Raw genomic sequence first — 20,123 nt, forward strand, 5'->3', positions numbered from 1 at the left:
GGTACACACCGGGTTTTCCCCTCAGCATGTCAGTTCTCCATGTGCAGACACCCTGCACTACTAAATCTCAGAAATCCTTCATCGAATCACCCCAACTTTATTTTGCTTGAGGGCTCACAGCAAGGGTGGGCTACACACATGGACTCTCCGTTGGTCACAAGTGGCGGGGCTGAGCTTTGTGGGCAGGGGCAGGTGCATCAGGATGTTTCTGCTGTGCAGCCTGGTGATACCTAGGGCCCCTTCCATATACACAGGACAGGAATACACAGCCAGGCCGGCTGGGGGTGCCAAGTCACTGGGGCCCCGGACCTGGGCGCTGACGCTGACGGGAGGCAGAGGGCTGGGCTGGCTGGAGGTGCTGTCCTGCAGGGCCCCTGTTAAGGGGTCCCACTCTGCGTTGCGAAGCTGGAGCCCAATCAGCAGCAGCCCCATCTCTGGAACAGTAGGATTTGGACCGTTCACCACCTGGGGGCGCCAGAAGCTGATCAGGCAAGGCTAGGACGGTGGAGGGGGATCAGGGGAGATGGGGTTCCTGAGGGGGCCAGATCACGAAGAGGCAAGATGGGGGTAACTGTAAGGTGTAATCAGGCATTTGAGGGGGCGAGGCGTAGACGGAGGGACGGCATGAAGATACCTGGAGGTGCAAAGGGCTGCTGTTCAGCTCCGGACGTTTTGCGGGGAGCTCATTGGAGCTAGACCCTTGGCAAGCAGGGACATTCGAACTAGGCGCACGCTGGTTTCGGGCGGCCGTGGCAAGGGTGGCCTCCCAGCGCAGTGACAGCAGCAGGCGGCGTGGGTGGCCAAAGGCCGACAGGTGAAAGATGCGCTCTGGTACTCTGGCGTCCACGCCCAGGTAGCGAACCAACAGCTGCCCACGGCGCGACAGCTGTCGCAGCCAGTGCCAGGGCGGCTGCGGGCCGGCAGGCGCGTGGGGACGCCACGGCGGGGGTAGGCGGCCAGTCCCGAGAGCGTGGGCCACCGCGGCACAGCGCGGGGAGGCGCAGGGGGGCGCGCCCTTGAGCTGCCGAGCCAGGCAGCCGAGGTCCCGCAGCAGCGCGCCCGCCAGCCGGCTCAGCCCCAGCACCTCGGCCTGGAGGAAGGCCTGCACCGGCAGCCGCGAGCTCAGCCCCAGCACCGCCCGCCCCGCCGCCGACTCTTTCCGCCGGGCGGTCTCGGTCAGCACAGCCTGCAGGGCCTCCAGCCGCCGCTTGGCCTGCGCTAGGCGCTGCCGCAGCCGCCTGTCCGCGCGTCGGGCGCCTCCGCGAGGCGCAGGAACCCAGGCCGGTGAAGTCCGCTGCAGCGCGCTCCAGAGAGCGTGACTCCGGCGTCGCAACAGCCAGGCCTCGGGGCCGGCGCTCAGTCCGCAGCTCTGGGGCTCCGGAGGGGTGGGCAGCAGGTGCATCTGGGCCTTGCACTCTGCCAAAGCATCCAGCTCCCCGAGCTCTGGGAGGCGGAGGGGAGGGTGACACTTGAAGCCCCCACCCACAACTGTGAATACTGCCCCCTGCTACACCTTAGTACCGGTGTTCTCATTCCTGAGGCGGGTGCTTACTCAGACTGCCCCTCCCCACCCCCACACAGTGACCTGGCTGCAACTTACCTGGGCTGGGCAACAGAGTAGACAGCAGATACTGGGGTGTGTGTGGATGAGCCCGGCTCCTGTTGCTGGGGTCCAGGCAAGCTCGTGTGAGGCTAATCAAGGCCTCCCTGTCCTTCTTGTCTCCCACAGGACCCCCATAGAAAACTGAAGCTGAGAACAAGGTCAGAGGCCCCTCAATTCTTGCCGCTCCAGTTCCCACCACCTCCCAAACCAAACCCAAAGCTGGGAATTACGTCCCTGTCCCAAGTACTCCCACTCTCACCCCTTTCAGGGCTCCCTTGGGGGCTGATGACTACATGGGGACAGGAAGGGTCTCACCAGCCAGCTCCTGCATGGCAACACTGGGATTGCTAAGGCTGGCCCACAGCTGGTCTTGAATCTGAAGGACCTGGGTCAGGGTCACTTGACTCCTGGAGGAAGGGAACAGGAAGTAGGGTTTCAGAACCTCTGTATGCTGAGGACTCTGATCTTTCTGGCCCAAGCTCCCAAGCTCCTGACTCATGAGGGCTCACTAGTCATCGCCACTTAGCACTTCAAATTCAACTTGCTTTCAACGGAAATCATCGTTTCCTTCCATATAAACCACCCAGTTGTCCTAGGAGAAAATCTGGGAGCCACCCTGGACTCCTTCTTCCTCACTCCATATGTACATTCTATCCCTACTGGGACTACCCTAGTCCCTTCCACACATGCCATGGTCTTGTCCCCTGAGACTGCCAGAGCCTTCTAAAATGGCTCTGCTTGCCTCCAGCCCTGTCCCATCTAATCCATTCTCTACACTGCAGCCAGAGTGATCTTTCCAACAAATCAGGATCACATTTCTTCTACCTAAAACCTTCCAGTGGCTTCCCGCTGTCCTCTGGATAAAATCAGGCCCCTTGCCATGGTCTTAAAAGTACCTTACCTCCTCTCCCCACTCACCTCCCAGCATGTCCACCTCAGCCACACTGAAATCTCCTCCTGCTGAGTTTAGTTCCCTCTGCCCAGAAAAGCTGCATCTCCACCTGATCTGCCTCTGCTTCCAAGACTCAATTCGAGGCAAGATCTCAAAGTCCTTGGAGGAGCCTTTCTTGACTTCCCCTTCCCCTCACACTTTGGTGCTGCCCAAACAAGAATTAGCCCTATTCCTCCAGGATGTGGAAAATGCTCAGTGCTGAGCGACTGACTGAGCAAGATGGTTATGGGTCCCCTACCAGCGCCCCCTGTGTGCCTGCAGCTTCATTCCGTAGAGCTGCCTGTGTAGCAGGAGGCCGTGTAAGAGGAGCAGAGGCAGGGTCCTGGTGGGGGGTTGCACAGAGAGTCCTTGCTGGGCTAGCTCCAGACTGTCAATCAAGACGTGGCCCAGCTCCAGGGACTGATCCCAGAACACAGGCATGGAGTGGTGAGTCAGCACAGCTGGAGCAGAAGGAGAGCTCTGGGTCAACAAAGCACAGTTGCCCTCCTCCCCCAATCTGAGAGCCTATAGTGTGAAGCTCCTCACCTGGTATGGAACCAACAGCCTCTGCAGATAAGATAAGCCAAAGACGGAAGTCTCTGTGGACGGTCGTCACACTTCTGCTTGCCAGCTGGGCTGGAAGCAGTTCTAACTCCAGGTCCGAGACCACTAGGGGTGGGGTTAGATATGGGGCTAAGATCAATCACTGGGTAAAGGGTCAGACACCAGTTCAGGGATCAGACTTGAGACTCAGGGGTCAGGAGTGAGATACAAGGGACAGACTTGGAGTGAGGAGATCAGCCATGAGGCCTGAGAGTTCAAGCTCAGGCCCAGTACCAGACAGTCATAGAAGCCGTCTTTGGATAGCAAACGCACCCCTGGCTCCATCCAACAGCCCCAGCAAGGGCTGTAGCAGCTCCTTCGGCCAGTGAGGCATCAGATGACAGTTCTCCAGCACCAGCCAGTGCCCTTTATGCATGGCCTGGCAGAGAGTGCTGACCACTACTGAGACCGGGTCCCAGGCTTCAGAGCCCAGGGCAATCACCTCCAGATGCTTCTGCCCCTGAAGACCAACAGAGAGGTAGCAGAGAACTTAGTGTGAGCCTAGGGTGACCCAGAGGACCCAACATAATGGCACAAATGACCCCAGAAAGCCCTAAGTAAGCCAGAAAGATCTATGAGAATGCTGGGGGAAGAGCACCACACCCCATCTTAGCCCACAGGGATCTGGTATCTCCGTGGCCACGAGACTAGGCTCAAACCTGCTCATGCTTGGCAGCCAGCCTCTGGAGGACAGTGAGGGGATGCAAGGTGGCTGTGGGGTGGCCAGGTGGCGGCAACAAGATCAGCATGGGCTGAGTAGCCTGGCTGTGTTCGAAGGGTATGCTGGAGGCACCCAGGTTTCCATCCAGGCGCCGCCCCAGGAGGCTGGTGGTAAAGTCGGCCAGGGCCCTTGCCAGGCACTCAGGTCGTAGCACACGCCACAGAACCAGCTTCTGGAAGAGGCTGAGTGGATCAGGCCCAGGCCCAGGCGCAGGACCCAGCACTGTGGATGACAGTGACAGGTAGGTCTTCCAGACACTGGAGTGGCTTGCCAGCGATGCACACAGCCCAGCAAATGGGGGCAGCAGCTCCAGCATCCTGCATTCATGCCAGGCTCTCAGTCCTAGCCAGGCTGGCCGTGCCACACCTGGCTTGCTGCAGCCTGTGCTAGGAGAGGCTGCCAGGCCAGGCCAAAATGCCAGCCTCTCCAGCTCTGGTGCTTTCCTTGTCACTTGCAGCAGAGCCAAAGCACCCAAGGCACCCACCAGCGGTACTTGGGTCAGGCCCAGTGCAGCCACAGCACTGCCCAGTAGCTGGCGGGTCAGCTGCTTTCTCAGATGCAGCAGATGGCTGGGCAAGTCCTCCCCCTGATGAGTCTCATGCTGCTTCATGCTGTTCAGAGCCCGCTTGGTGGCTGCCAGCCAGTTGTCTTGGCTCATACGGAAAGGTGGCAGCAGGTTCTGCAGTGGGCTAAGGGCCTTTATAATGGCCATTCCATGCCAGACCACACGGCGATAGGGTACCCACAATGCCACCTCCTGCAGTCTCATGTCTTCTAGGTCCTCTGAGTGGGCACGTAACTGACACAGCTCTGCCTGGGCCCTCACCAAGCCCCGCAGGAATTTAGCTGGTTTCTGATGATTTGGGTTCTGGAGCAGCAGCAGCAGCAGCCGCTCCTACAAACAGTCACTTGTTCCATGGTCTGACCCTTTCCCACACAGCCCTCAACCATCCACACTCATCTCTGCCCCCAAACCCGGGCCCTCCAAAGCTCAGCCGCCCACCAGGGCCAGGACCCCCAGGCACCTCAGCAGCCTCCACAGCTTCACAGCTGTCTAGGATTCTGGTCTTTAGGTCCTGCCAGCGGTTCTTGAGCTCGGGACACTCTATGCACAAGATTTCATGCAGCATCTGTTCTTCTAGGATATCCATGTTCAGGCTCAGATCCAGCACATTCAGCCCCTTCAACACTTCGTAACCTAGCACTTGGGGGTCATATGGGAGACGCTTAATGCTTTCCCCTTGGCAAAGCCAGTGGGTGGGCCGCACAGGGTGTATGGCTCCCGACCACAGTCCTGAGCCTGCTCTGGGCCAGACTGAGTGAAGCGGGAGGCCTAGTGTGTCCACAAGGCTGTGGTGGCAACTTACCAACTGGGGCTCACCTTTTCCCAAGGCACTGAGGGGGAGAGTAGTGCTCAGATAGAGACAGAAGCCAGGCTGCACCTCAGGAGCACTCAGCTTCTCCCGCCGAAGTAGCCATTGCAGTTCCTGGCAGCCTAGGCCCAGCTCCACGTTGGTCAGTAGCACGGGCAGGCCTGCAAGGGGGAGACAAGGACACCCTACCCACCATGCCAGCACTCCACCCCTCCCCCGCACAAAATCTGGCTCTGACCAGCTCCACACTGGCCATTAGGAGATTTCCTCAGGGCTCTTCCACACAGTTAGTGCCTGGCTTAAGGATGGGAGCTGAAGTCAGGCTGGTGGTGAGAGGCCACAGAAGGGGGGCATGGTGGGGACCATGGGGACCAGTTCTCACCACTGGCAGCTGCCTCCTGAAGCTGAGGACCCAACTCTGGGTCAGTGCCCGAGAGCACATGAAGGCAGGGAAGAGGCAGAGACCCAGTCTCAGAGGCTGGCCTTGACTCCTCCCTCTCTGTCTCCTCCTCCTCCTTGTGCTCTTGCTCCTGTTCCTTTTTTCCCTCTTCGTCCTCATTTGCCTTGTCCTCAGTCTTCTGCTCTTTTGCCTTGTCCTCAGCCTCATTAGACTCTTCACTACTGTCATCATCATCTTCTTCCATAGCCTCTTCTTTTTCTTGATTTCTCACAAAGCTCTCCCCTGTGGCAGGAAGATGCAGAGGAGCTCCTCTCAGAGGATGAACCAGGCTCCTAGGGAGCACTATTCACCCAAGAGCTCCATCTCATGATGGAAGGCCCACAGGAAGACATCTTAGGAAAGTGACTTAAGTGCTTTCTGACTCAATTTCCTTATCTGCAACATGGGATTGATATTAGTGGGTACCACACAGGGTTACTGTTGAGGATGACATGAAATGATATATAGAAAGCATTCCACTGGCCCTCGTAAGCACTCACCAAATGTTAGCTGTCACTATTATTTCTCTAAACCTCCAGGGAGATGTTCTAGGTATCCCTGAAATCAGCTCCATTTCTGCTTCTCAGCAGATTGGTTAGAAGAGTCTGTGTATTTCTCTTTTTGCCTAAGCTAATTCTATCATAACAAAAAGAATTGTTACTAATATGGAAATCAGTGCCTGGAAGTAGCAACTTGTAAGTGAAAGGCCATCAACTAGAATTAGCCAAGCCACAGTGGTATGGTGGACACAGATGGCTGCCTCCCCAGGCCCTTTCTCCTTTGCCTCCTGTCCTGAAGCAACTGGGAAAGGTAAACATTTTTTTAAGTATTAAGAAATTCAAGAATTTTAAGAAGTTTTTAAAAAGTATTAAGCATTGGGGCACCAATGCAGTTAAGTGTCTGCCTCCGGCTCAGGTCGTGATCCTAGGGTCCTGGGATGGAGCCCCATGTTTGGCTCCCTGCTCAGCAGGGAGTCTGCTTCTCCCTCTCCCCCTGCCCTGCCCCCTTCTTAAAGCTTAATACTTAAAAAAAAAGATTTTATATATTTATTTGACAGGGAGAGAGCATTAAGAAGTAGGCAAGTGGAGGTTCCCAGGTCCACAGTTTGGTAGATTCGTTTCCTATTGCTTAACAAATTACCACTTAGCAGCTTAAAACAACATCCACTTATAATGTCTGAGTTCAGGTGGTTAAAAGCCCAGGACAGCAGGACTGGAAGCTCTGCTCAGGGTTACACGGAGCTAATCAAGGCATCAACTGGGGCTGTAGTTTTCATCTGGGACTCGGGTCTTCTTTCAGGTTTACTGGTTTTTGACAGAACTCATTTCCATCTCACACTTTCCCAGTAGTCCACTCCATCTTCAAAGCCAGCAACAGTTCCTTGAATTCTCATGATTGAAATCTTCCTGCCTCTTCTTTCCTTCTTGTGTCTTTGAAGGGCACATGTGATCACACTGGGCCCACCCAGATAATCCAGGACATCTCTCTATCTTAAGGTCAACAGTCTAGTAATATTAATTACCTCTGCAGAGTCTTTCATGTCATGGAACATAATTACAGGAGTAGCAACAGACGACAAAGGTAATGGGGGCCAAAACTCTGCCCACTGCATTTGACTATTCAGATTTCTGGAAGATCTTTTGTTTTCCTGATAAAAGGGACAGAAATGGCTAGCAGCAACTCTGACACGATGATAGGCATAGCAGCCAATATGGCAGCAAATTACCACAAATATGGTGGCTAGAAAAACCAGAAACTTATTTCTGCAGAGTTCTGGAGGCCAGAAGTCCAAAATCAAGGTGTTGGGAAAGCTGCACTCCCTCTGATGGCTTTATGGGAGACTCCTTCCTTGGCTTCTCCAGCTTCTGGTGGTTCCAGAAGTTTCTTGGTTTGTGGCCACATAACAGCACTATCTGTCTCCATCTTCATGAGGCCTTCCCTCTGTGTACCTGTGCCTTCTCTTTTTTTCTCTTATAAGGAAAATTGTCATTGGATTTAGGGCCAACCCAGATAATCTAGGGTGACCTCATTTCAAGGCTCTTAATTATACCTATTGAACTTATTACACCTACGAACTTATTTCCAAATAAGTTCATATTAATAAGTTCTGCGGGTTAGGAGTCAACCCACTACATTCAACCAACTATAATTTGATAAGCTAGCATGCTAAGGATCGTTGAGCAGAAAGAACAATCTGGGACCTGAAGTCAACACTGAAGCCTTGTGCCTGCTTATCTCAACGTGAGATAAATAAATCCTTCTTTCTTTTCTTCTTTGTCTTTTTTAAAAATAGGCTCCACACCCAGTGTGGAGCCCAGTGTGGGGCCTGAATTCACAACCCTGAGATCCAGACCTGAGCTGAGATCAAGAGTTGACCGCTTAACTAATTGAGCCACCGAGGTGCCCCAATAAATCTTTCTTTGTTTTAAAAAAAAGATTTTATTTATTTATTCATGAGACACAAAGAAAGAAGCAGGCTCCTCACAGGGAGCCCGATATGGGACTCGATCCCAGGACTCTAGGATCACACCCTGAGCCAAAGGCAGCTAGCTGCTCATCCACTGAGTCACCCAGGTGTCCCTAAACTCTTTATTTCTTAAGCCATGGTAAGTTGGGCTTTTGTTACTGATAGTGATAGCATTCCTAACTGATACAGTGAGTTAGTGGTGGCGAGGGACAATGAGGATTTTTCTTCTCCTCACTAGACTATGTGGTAGGTAAGAAGTTGGTTTATCTCATGGGATTTGGACCATATCCACTTCAGTGGATTTAGTAGAACGCATGCTGGCTACTTCTCCACTTAGATGAGAGGAACAATCTCCAGAAAAAAAAAATACTTAAAGAAAATTCCTTTCTGATTATATCAAGCAATTTCAGACACCGATTATCAGATACTCATGAATCTTACTGATTTATAAAAATGATTTTCTACATTATATTGCATGGAATAGGAAATTATTGGCTATTGGAAGAGCCTGGAAAATCAGGGAAGCCTAATTCTCCAGGTCCATCCCAAGCACTTTTCTCTTTGCATTCCTTGCTTGACAAACATAATAGTATCCCTCTCCCTTTTGATTTGGATACAGCTCCTAGTAATAGGGGTTATATTCCATGGCCGATTAGCCTAAGCTCACTACTTAGACTATTTTATTACTACAGCTCTGAGGTGAAGGCCAAGGTTTAGATAGATGACAATTACATCAAGACTCAGTGGCATTCTTAGAGCCCCCAGAACCAGTGTTAAGAGAGAAGTCAAAAAAATGGGGCTTAAATTCAAGAATGCGAATATACCAAGATTTCGGCATTGGTTAATAGCTAATAAAATCCTTATAAATGAAATCTGAAGGGAAAAGATAAGAGATTTAAAGAAATTAGCTAGAAAACCCACCATCTGGTAACAAGTGATCAACATTCGCTTAATTTTAAGGCAAATCCTAAGCCCCCATCTCATTCCAATAGGAAGTGGATATGTAAGGCAGAACAGCTACAAATAGGGGACTCTTGCCCAATATTCCTTTTGTAGATAGCCCTGGGGACAATGACAAGGAAAATTATGCTGTTCATCAGAACCCAGGACAAAGTGGCTGTCCAAGAACTTACTCTATAGCCAATGAAGTGATGCTAATCATTTACCTTACTATCGCTGTCTGGCATTACACAGTACAAGCTTAAAGCTAATATACAAGTATGGGTTTCTCACCCTTACCCAGTTTCTACACAGGAAGTTTACTGTAGTTATCTCCATTTGATTTTGCTTCACTTTGCATAGCAGGTGAGTTACTAGGATGAGATTTAGCATGTACTCTGTCTTAGGTTATAGAATCACAAAGAGCCACATGTAGATCTGATCAAGAACATGAACATCGTTCAAAGTTTGTAGACTCAGAATTGGATGTTGCAGCTGGATGTTTCTTCAGAGTGTCTCTTACTAGAGAGGGGGTAAATTCACTTATAGTTACACATGTGATAGTTGTATAGTGGGCATTTTTGTAATGGGGTATGCCAAAATGGAGAGTTTTGCTAGCCAAGGGATGGAATGGAATAATGGATGTAGTAATATATTAGTGATACTAACATTTTTGAGGAATTATTATTTTTAGGCACTCTGTGAACCCCTTGTACAGGAATTATCTTACTTAATACAATGTTTTATGAGATTAATATAATTAAGATGGCTTATTTTATTGGCAAATAAATTTAGGCTTAGAGAGATTAAGTACTTTGCCTCATTTTGCACAGCTAGTAAAGAACAGATATTTGACCCAAAGAGTCTGATTTAAGAGGCCATGTTATATACCTTCCATTGTAGATGTCTATTATTCTCCCCAGGGAAACTCTCAACCCCTCCTTCTGGGAAATAAACACCTGTTTCCCCCTCCCCTACACGCCACACTTGCTTCCTTCCCCTAAGAAACACCTCTTTCTGACACTCTACCCAAGTGGGTCTCTGCTCCAGACAGAGCTAACAGAAATATTTCCCCTCGGGACACCTGGGTGGCTCAGCAGTTGAGCATCTGTCTTCAGCTCAGGGTGTGATCCCGGAGTACCGGGATGGAGTCCCACATCAGGCTCCCAGCAGAGTCTGCTTCTCCCTCTGCCTGTGTCTCTGCCTCTCTCTCTCCATGTCTCTCATGAATAAATAAATAAAATCTTAAAAAAAATTTCCTCAGAATTCTTGAACTGAGGATAAATTTGGATAGTAAGGAAGGCTCTGAGTTGTAGGCCAAGTTTCTAAGAGTGCTAGGCAGACCAGGGAAGTGGAAGATCGTGGACATCTACATCAGCCATGTAGATTCAGAATCATTGCAATATAGGCCCCAAGGTGTAAATGTGACCTAATTTATTAATATCACACAGGCCAATGGAAGTCTAGGATACCCTGGCCACAAAAACTTAGTGTCTTCATTAGGAAAGAGAAGACCACATGCGGCTGAGAGTGCTTGCAGTTCAGATGCCCGAGAAATATTGTGTACGTTATCTCTGGCTTTACCTCTGCACTCAGTGGGACCTGGGGCCAAGCATCTGGTCTCCTGCAGAGGTAGTGGGTTCAGCCAGATGAGGGCCTGGTTGCTGGGGTCAAGCAGCAGAGGCCAACGACAACTGGAGTAGTGGGTGCGACTCCGCAGAAGCAGGCCTGCCAAGCGGGCGGACTTCGCCTGGGGCTTCAGGTCCCGGTCCCACTGGCACTGTTCAGATCCGGAGCTCAGCAAGGACAGAAGGCTGAAGGGAGAGCGTGTGGAGAGCAGGGGGTTCTTTGGTGGCATGACAACTGATCTCTGCTTCTGCTTCAGTACCTGGGCCACATCATCTGGGTTCAGGGGCTCCTGAGAGCCCCTACACAGAGCCAGCCACTTGTCTAGTAGCTCCTGGCGCCGCAGTGGCGGGAAAGGACCCAGGTAGACGATGGCAGCCGAACACAGAAGGGCGTCTCCAGACACAGTGGCACAGTGCCCCTTCAACTTCTAGCATGGAAAGGGAGAGCAGAGAGCATGGAGGCCAGCGAGGAGGATACAGGCAGAGAGGGAGCAAGGCAGGGCATGCAAGAAAGCATGGCAGGGAGGGCCCAGGGAGGATCAGAGGGTTTGAGGACAGTGGTACAGACATGGACTCTGGAGGGAAATCCAGAAGGGGCTCCTTACCTGGAGCTCTGTAGTCCAAGAATGCATGGGTGTGAGCAGGGCAGCCTTGATGGGCCACTTGCGATACTGGTCACACTGAGCCTGACTGAGCTTCTCCATCAAATGGTTGTGTGAAGTCTGGGTATCTTCTAGCTTTTTGGCCAGATCCAAATTGTGCTCTATGATCTCCTGGGCCTGGAACTGGTAGTGGCCCAGGCGGGTCTGCTCCCGAGCCAGGGTGGCCTCTATCTGCCGCAGCAGCAGGCCCGTGGGCAGTCCTCGGCGCTGTGCCAGCCCATAGCGCAGAACAGCCCAGAGCCAGGCTGCCAGCCTGGCCGCAGGTACGCTTACTGCCCGCAGAGCTGCATCAGTCATACCTGGAGCCTTCAGAGCTTGGGTTAACTTGATCATCTCTGAGTCCGTCATCTTCTCCTTGGGGAAGAACACCAGCTCCTGGAGAAGTGTTACGAGGGGTAAGGGCAGACACAGGTGTTATGGACCTTGCCCCAACAGCCTCCCTCTGCTGAGTCTCCCCTTTTGGCCTCCACTCTCCTCTTCCATTGTGCTCCACATTCCCTACCTGATAAAAATCCTCACTGCACAAGAGCTGCTTGGCGCTGGCCCAGCCTGTTTCACAGTGGAACAGGTCACACAGTGCATCTGTCACTTGGACCACAGATTCTGGTGGTGCTCGATAGCTCCGTATCTCCTCAAAGTCAGCCACCTGCAGCTGGCTCAGAGGACCCAGGAATGCCTTGCCCATCTAAATGAGGAGATGTGCACTCTTGAAGTGAGTTCCCAGAGTGTCTTCTTCCTTCAAGGTGTTGCCAGGAGGGATCACTTCTTCCCAGGAGTTCCCATGAGGGACAATTCCCCAAACCATCTTACTACCTATGTCCCCTCCCCCAGGAGACGCCATGACAAGTCATCCCCTTCCCTCCTCTGGGTATCATCCTGTGAAAGGTGGTCCCCACCCAAAGGGAGGAGCAGTGCAGGGCAGGCAGCAGGAAGAGCCCACCTGCTCCAGGAAAGCCTCATACTGATCCCGGAGGGCATCCCGCTGCTTGGTCAGGTTCTCAATGAGGTTCTCCTGCTGCTGACACTCTGCCAGCTGCTGCCTGAATAGCAGCTTGCCTTTGTCTAGCTGCTGCTGAAGTATTCGGAGGTTCTGTAAATAGAGATCCAGGTTATGCAGCTCCAGTTCCTGGGCCAGGTGGAAATACCCCAAAGGGAGCCCTGAGGACTTGGGGCTCCAGCATACTCCTCATTTGATAGGCAGGATGACCAAGTTGAACTCCATATATGCCCCAGATAAAGACAGCCCTGGGACTATAAGTCCCTTACTGGTCTATAAGTTACATACCTGGCAATGCAGCTCCAAGGGGATGATTGCTTCTCCTGATCTGCCACACAGGCCCAGGCAGTCTGACTCCAAGGCCTATGTGCTCAACTATTTGGTATACTCTTACTTAACCCATTAGTGGCATTTGTCACAGAAGACAGTTCCCCACCTCCTGAAGCACTGTCTTCCTTTGACTTTCCTTCTTCTTTTTTAAAGATTTTATTTATTTATTCATGAGAGACACACAAAGAGAGAGAGAGACAGAGACAGAGACAGAGACAGAGAGGCAGAGACATACGCAGAGAAGCAGGGTCCCTCCAGGGATCCCGATGCAGGACTCGATTCCAGGACCCTGGGATCATGCCCTGAGCCGAAGGCAGACACTCAACCACTGAGACACCCAGGCGCCCCTTCCCTTGACTTTCATTACCCCATGTTATCCTTTGGCTTTCTCCAACTACTGTGGCTGCTCTTTCTTCCTCTACCATCCCTTAAATATTCCTCAGCAATGTTTCAGGGCCTCCTCATCTTCTCATTCTGCACATCTACATGCTCTCCCTAATCTCATGGCTTTGATTACTACTTGTATTTTAACAACTCTCAAATTGCTATCTCAAGTCAGATTTTTTTTCCTGAGCTCCATGTCCATATATCCATCTACTTAGTGGCAATCTCCTCTTTGATGCCTCACAGACCTCTTGGACTTCACATGTCCACAAATGAACAGTGTCTTGGCTATGCCCCATCAGATCTCTTGCAATCTTCTTCACCTCCTCACCTGTTCGTCTCAGAGAACTGTGGCAAAACACACCTAAGTTTCCCAAAGAAGAAAACCTATTATTACCATGACTCCATCCCTTCTATTCCCCTGAACCCATCCCGTCTTCAAGGCCTTTCAGTTCTACTTCCAACATGTCTGTCCTGTCTGCTCCTCTGCCTGAGCCTGTGCTCCCTCATGGCTGTCTCAACTTCTGCCTGTAAGCCCCTTCCTCCACTCCGTTCTCCATGCCCCAGCCAAATACCATCATCATCATGTTCCTGAACACTCGCCATTCTCCCAGTTGCTTTATGAGGCCTTTGTGCCCAGGAGGCCTGGACTCCACTTTCCAACCTCATTTCTCTCCTCCCCCAACACCCTACTCTCCAGCCATTCCTGACTTCTAGCTCCTCCAATGTGGCACATGTTCCCATGCTTCTGGGCCTTTGTCCGTGCTTTTACTTCAGCCTGTGACACCCTCCCCAGACCCACCCCCCTTTTATGCCAAATCTTCGCTAACCTCCAGGTATCAACTTTGGTGCACTACATTTTGTTTCCATATTTAAGGAATGTTTTTTTAGTGCTTGCCATATTCTACACATTACTCATTGTGGCACTTTGCTTTCTCCAGAAAGTCTTGATAATTCAGAGTGCCCTGGACTTTCTCTGTCGTAACGTACTGTTTTGTAATTGCCTGGATGAGGCTATATGTTCCAGTAAACTAGGTACCATGAAGGCAAGTACAGTGCCTTATCTTTCTTATTAGAAGGAACTATCATTATTGAGCTCTTACTATGTTCTAACACTTTTAAATGCTGTCCATGTAAGATTTCATTTAATCCTCATCCTAATCTCTCTGGATCTTAGTCTTCTCATCTGCAAAATGAGGAAAAGGAGAGCCACCTCAGAAAGTTGTAGCAAGGATTCTATCAACCTATCTATCTCTCTAGATGTAGGCATGGACATAAATACTAATGAGTGAGTAGACAAAAAGAGTGGAGTTCAATTAATTTTTGTAGAGTACAGTAATGAATAAATGAACCAGTTGAATATGAGAGAAACGAGAGATGGATGACTCCAGAACGACTCCTGGGATTTAGCTTAACTAAGTGGGTGGTGATGCCATTTCCTGGAGTGGGGAACACTGAAAGAAGTATACACTATTATGGCCGTTGAATGAACAGCCAAGGGATCTGACACTGAATGCCTCTGACACTATAAACATCTCTTTCTCATTTTTTTCTTAAGATTTTATTTTTAAGTTATCTCTAAAACCCAACACAGGGCTTGAACTCACAACCCCAAGGTCAAGAGTCACATGCTCTTCCTACTGAGCCAGCCAAGTGCCCCTACTATGAACATCTCTTATCTAGATTTTGGGCTTTTTATGTTGTCCTTTGATATAACTGACCGTGGGATCAAATAATAATAGCATTTAAAAAAAATAATAGCATCTTTAAACCAGATAAATAATTCCTGTTATTAATTATCCTGGGAAATAGTAGGACCCAAGACAAGAAACTGGAATTTGGAAAACACGGGAGAGGGCAATCCTGTCCCTCTGTGAACTTTTTTTTTTAACCTCAAGTGAGTCTTGAGGTTCCGTCTAAGCTAATGATCCTTGGTGGTGAATGGTGGGAGGGCACCATTACTATGAGAACTCTAGGGAACAGCATTTACAGAGAACACGATGACAGCCATGCATGTAGATACAATGGAAGCCATGCTTCTAGAGTTGTGCAGTACTAGGTGATAGCCCTGACAGTCTAGGCATTGGGAGCTCTATGGCCTGAAAGCCCAGCAGAAGGGAAGCATTTGTCTGTGTATGAGTTGCCCACTAGTTCAGTTCTCTGAAGTTAGCCCTGAATCTTCATCAAAGCCTTATGTAGCAGGAAGAAAAAGAAGAGCTATTTCAGAATTCCTCTTATTAAAAACAAAATGGGACTTAGATTTAGACTAAAAAAATTCTCTCTTGTTACATGAGAACTGTATTGGAGGAGCTCTAAAGAAAAGGTGGGGTAGCTGAATAATACGGTGGAGTGGGCACAGGAAGAGGTGAGAAAAAGAGAACTGGCTGCTAGGGAATGCCCTGTAGAGGAGGGTGACTAATGAAGTTCAGGACATTGAGGTCTAGTGTACCATTCCAACATCTTTCTGGTTTTGGTCTAAAATAAAAATTGCCTGACTTCCATCACCCATCCACATTTCCCCAGTGCATATGTGGGCCTTGTATAGTTGTTGCTTTTGTGGTAGGAAGAGGTACAAGGATAAAGCTGTACGGGCGAAGAGGATGACTATAAGAGGTGTGCCAATGAGCCATGATAGAGAATCCAGGAGAAAAATGGGTAAGTGTAGAGGCAACCACCAGAGTGTAATCTCTGCCCTGTCCCTGATGGGAACCTGTGGAGATCTTGGGAAGTATATTGGACTTCCCATAGTCAAAGTACATACTAAGGACAGCAGAAGCAGACACTGGGATTTCATGTGTTTAGAAGAATCAGTCTGGTCTCAGCTGTGCCACGGGGAACTTTGAGCCTAAGCTCTAAAGGAAGAGGTAGCAGGGTTTAAAGAGATTCCCTGGGGAAAGGGGTACTCTCGGGAGATAAGAACTAAGGTTCAGGCTGGTTGGCTCCTCCAAAGTCCCCCGCTGGGCTCCTGCTTTGACCCTAGTGTGCATACCTCATAATCTTCTCCCCCTTTACCTTGTGGGAGCCTTTCAGCAACTGTTCCAAGTTGAAGACATAGTTGGTGTAGGCATTGTGCTTTTCAATCAGCATTCTCAGATTGTCCAAGGCATTCTGGATCCTGGAGATACAATGTACCTACAATGTAAGTGGGCCCAAGGAAGCAGGAGGTACAGTGCAGGAAATGGGGCCACTCACCGCTGGGCCTTGTTCTTAATTTGCAGAGTCATCTGTTGCTGCAACAGCATGAAGGTGTCCAGAAAGTCTAGGAAGGTCTTGGGGGTGACGAGTGGCAACTCAGGGCATAGGTGTCCATGGTAGCTGGCAGCCGAGAGATGGATGAGAGCCATGGCTTTGGCCACACTGGGAACTGATGCCTGGAGGTCTGGGTACTTCAAGGAGTCTGAAATGGGCATGGTTTTAGGCTGTGAACTTGTGGGAGAATGGGAAAGAAAAGGGACCCTTTTTTGATTCAGGAAGGTGGGCAGAAAAGGTGAAGGGGATCACTAGGTTCTTGGAAGAGAGAGAGAGAGACTGACCTGAATCTTCAATAAAACCTGGTTGACAGGAGTAGTGAGAACAGGTAAAAAGGGCTCACCACCATCAACGGATAGATTATGATCACTCTCCAGGTAGTGCTGGACCACACTGATCAGGGAGTCTTGGTCCCAGGGTTCATAGCGGTCAATGCTAGCAATGGCCAATTGAAGAAGCCTCAGGAAAAGGGTGGAGGGCAGCTGTTTATGGGCCTGGTCATCTCCAATCAGGATGAACATGTGCAGGTGGTTGCAGACTTGCTGATAGAACCTGTGGGCCAAGGGTTCAGATACTGTCCTCCCTTTTTATCCTGATTTGCCCATCTAGGCCCCAGTCCCAAACCTGACCCCTTTAGCCCTGATCTTCTGAGCCCTCACAGCAGCTCTTAGATTTCATCTTGGCCTTTTGGCCAGCATAGAGCAAGAGCAGAACAGCCCCTAGCATGGCGTTCTTGGCCTCACCTCTGCAACAGCATTTCCTTCTTGATGTTCTGCTTGACACTAAGGTTCTCCCTGGGGAGATGTTCTTCAATGCTGTCCAGATCTGCCTCTGTATACTGGTCAGGGAAACTGCCTGAGGTTGCCAGGGCCAGCAGACGATGAAGGGTAGTAATATCCACACCCTTGGGTACCAGCAGGGCCACTGGCTGGCCTAACATGCCAGCATGCCAGCTGGCATCCCGTAGACACTGGAGAATGGCCTCCTCTGAGCCAGACGGCAGATGGAAGAGGCGGGCCTGATAAATGCTAGCTGCCAGAGTGATGGCAGTATGGCGCCCAGTACCCAGAGCCCTTGAGAGCAATAGGCCATGCTGCCGGGGCCTGGCCAGCACCCGGACCAGGCGGGCCACGTGCTCGGCCATGGAGTGGCATCGGGCAAGGTGGGCGCTCAGCTTCAGCTGAGCTGCTGCAGTGGACAGCTGCTCCTCCAGGCTCTCCCACTGCCGTTCCAGGTACAAGCTGGGGCTCTCAGAGTTGGATCCTAGTATCAGCTCCTGACTGAAGACTAGGTCTGAGGGCTTTTCCTGGGGGCGTAGTAGCAGCACTGGTAGCAAAAGGGGTGAGGCCAGGTCTATCTGGGATGTTTTCTGCCACCAATTCTTGTTTCTGTTTAACTGTAGTTTGTAGCCAGAAGACTTTGTGTCTTCCTCCTGGTTTATACCTTCTGTGGTCTCTCTCTTTACTGGTGCTATGGAAGGTGCTAGACCTGGATCATTGGAGGGGGAGCCCGTGGTGACCTGAAGGCCATAAGGGTCCTCCTCCTCCTCTGTCTCACTGCCGCTGTTGCTTAAGTCTTCCCACTGGGCCAACTCCCCCTCAGATTCCACTTCAGGTACCTTCTCCTCCTCCTCTTCTTCATCCTCCTCCTCATAGCCTTTGCCCCTGTTCTGGGGTGCCGGCCTGCAGCAGAAGACACTCTGAGCTACTTCTAGGAGCAGGTTGGCACAGTAGGAGCGTTCCCTAGGGCTGTCCAGCCGGTCACAAAAAGTTCTCTGTGCCTCATGCAACCAAAGACGTACCATGTTGCGCATGGCCATCATAATTGTCAGGCGGGTGCCACGCAAGCCTGACACCCGGCGCAAGTGCTCCTGATGGTTGGGACAGTCCAGAAATCCCCGGGAACCCATCCTGGTTGGTAGCAGCTGCAAGCTGCCCAGTAGTTGGCTCACAGAGTGCAGGGAGAAGCGGTAATGTGGGTGGAGGGGGGAAGGCAGAAAGCAGTTGTGCACAGCCTCCCAGGCCTCCACGGAGGCCCGGACCAGAGCTTTTGCTAGAACCCCCTCCCGTTCCACAGACGGAAAGCGCTCAAGCCAGGCCTGGATGCTAGGTGTGTGCCTGCTCAGCAGCATGGCCTGGGTCATGCTACCCAGGGCCAGCACTGTGAAGAGTCTAAACAGACGTGGGCACAGCGGGCGCTCACAGAAGCCTGGCACTGTGGCAGTGGCAAGGAAGTTGACTGTGGGCTGCAGAGTCTGCAATTCCAGGGTGTGGTGGGCATAGACCGTGCCATCTATGGCCTGGCGCAGAGTCTCCAACACTGGCTGGCAGCTCTTCTGTGGGTCTGTGGGACACGAAGACCAACAGTAAGGACACACAGGGGTGCATGTGACAGTGTTACTCTGTTCCTCCTATCCCTGCTCCACTGGCTTTACTTCTGGCACACACAGGCTTCTACATGAATTCTGTACACCTGATGTGTTGGGACGTGGTCATGTCTGAGTAAATTGATCTCTTTCCCCCACACTCTCCCTAAAAGTGAGTAATTTCTTCTTTCTTCTCCCCACAAATCCCACCTCTGTGACTAATTATTTATCAACAGAAGAAGGGTTTGGAAGCTGAGATGGATGGAAACCTGATCTGACCACAATAGGGGGAAAGTGAAGTCATCATAATCAGAGGGAGGAGTTATGACATGTGTACTTCTATAAAGTCGATGTTAAGATATGACTGATATAAAATAAAATGTACACATTTTAAATGTATTAGTTCAGTGAGTTTTTTTTTTTTAAAGATTTTACTTATTCATGAGAGACATAGAGACAGGGAGAGGCAGAGACACAGGCAGAGGAAGAAGCAGGCTCCATGCAGGGAGCCTGATGTGGGAGTCGATCCTGGGACTCCAGGATCACGCCCTGGGCTGAAGGCGGCACTAAACTGCTGAGCCACCTAGGGATCTCCAGTTCAGTGAGTTTTGACAAATGTATACACCTATGTAACTGCTCCTCTCATGATACTTAGAACATTTTCATCATCTCAGAAAGTTTCCTCGTGACCCTTTGCGGTCAATGCCCCCCACTACATTGTCTCAGGAACTTCTATCTGATCTGATGTCTATCACTATCAATTACCTTTGCCTGTTTTTTTAAGTTTTTATTTTATAAAAGGATTTATTTGACAGAGAGAGAGAGACACCACAAGCAAGGGGAGGGGCAAAGGGAGAGGGAGAAGCAGACTCTCTGCTGAGCAGGGAGCCCAATGCAAGGCAGGAGTTCAACCCCAGGACCTGGGATCATGACCTGAGCCAAAGGCAGATGTTTAACAGACTGAGCCACCCAGGTGCATCTTATTTTATTTATTTTAGAGAAAAAGCATGAGCAGGGGTTGGGGCAGAGGGAGAGGGAGAATCCCAAGCCAACTCCAAGCTGAGCTGAGCCCAGAGCTAGACAGCAGGGCTTGATCCAATGACCCCAAGACCGTGACCTGAGCTAAAACTAAGAGTTGGATGCTCAACCAACTGAGTCACCCAGGTGCCCCATAGCCTGTTCTAGAGCTTCACATAAAGGGCATTATATAGTATGTAGTTTACCACGTCTAGCTTCTCTTACTTGGCATGATTTTGAGATTCACCCATGTTTTGTGTGCATCAGTGTGTTTCATTTTATTGGAGTGATATTCCATTATAAAAATACCACAATTTGTAGATCCACTGACATACTGATGGGAATTTAGGTTGTTTCCAGGTTTTGACTATGCAGAATAATACTGTTCAACATATGCTATTGGCCACTCACAAAT

General features: G+C 50.6%; 1 protein-coding gene across 1 annotated transcript in view; it reads right to left on the minus strand.

Annotated features, from left to right (window-relative positions):
- Positions 1 to 81: 81 nt before the first annotated feature.
- The window catches only part of DNHD1 (dynein heavy chain domain 1), a 79,472-nt gene continuing 59,430 nt past the window's right edge, over positions 82 to 20,123 (minus strand). The window contains 19 exon segments of the mRNA XM_077866672.1: positions 82 to 465; positions 635 to 1,443; positions 1,601 to 1,750; positions 1,919 to 2,010; positions 2,794 to 2,995; positions 3,081 to 3,203; positions 3,411 to 3,597; positions 3,797 to 4,753; positions 4,884 to 5,062; positions 5,240 to 5,392; positions 5,614 to 5,913; positions 10,661 to 11,132; positions 11,310 to 11,741; positions 11,869 to 12,051; positions 12,307 to 12,456; positions 16,090 to 16,192; positions 16,270 to 16,474; positions 16,670 to 16,878; positions 17,070 to 18,669. Of these exon segments, the coding sequence (XP_077722798.1) occupies positions 115 to 465; positions 635 to 1,443; positions 1,601 to 1,750; positions 1,919 to 2,010; positions 2,794 to 2,995; positions 3,081 to 3,203; positions 3,411 to 3,597; positions 3,797 to 4,753; positions 4,884 to 5,062; positions 5,240 to 5,392; positions 5,614 to 5,913; positions 10,661 to 11,132; positions 11,310 to 11,741; positions 11,869 to 12,051; positions 12,307 to 12,456; positions 16,090 to 16,192; positions 16,270 to 16,474; positions 16,670 to 16,878; positions 17,070 to 18,669 (6,857 nt within the window). The 3' untranslated portion in view covers positions 82 to 114.

Source organism: Canis aureus, chromosome 23 (assembly GCF_053574225.1).
Source record: "Canis aureus isolate CA01 chromosome 23, VMU_Caureus_v.1.0, whole genome shotgun sequence".
NCBI lineage: Eukaryota > Metazoa > Chordata > Mammalia > Carnivora > Canidae > Canis > Canis aureus.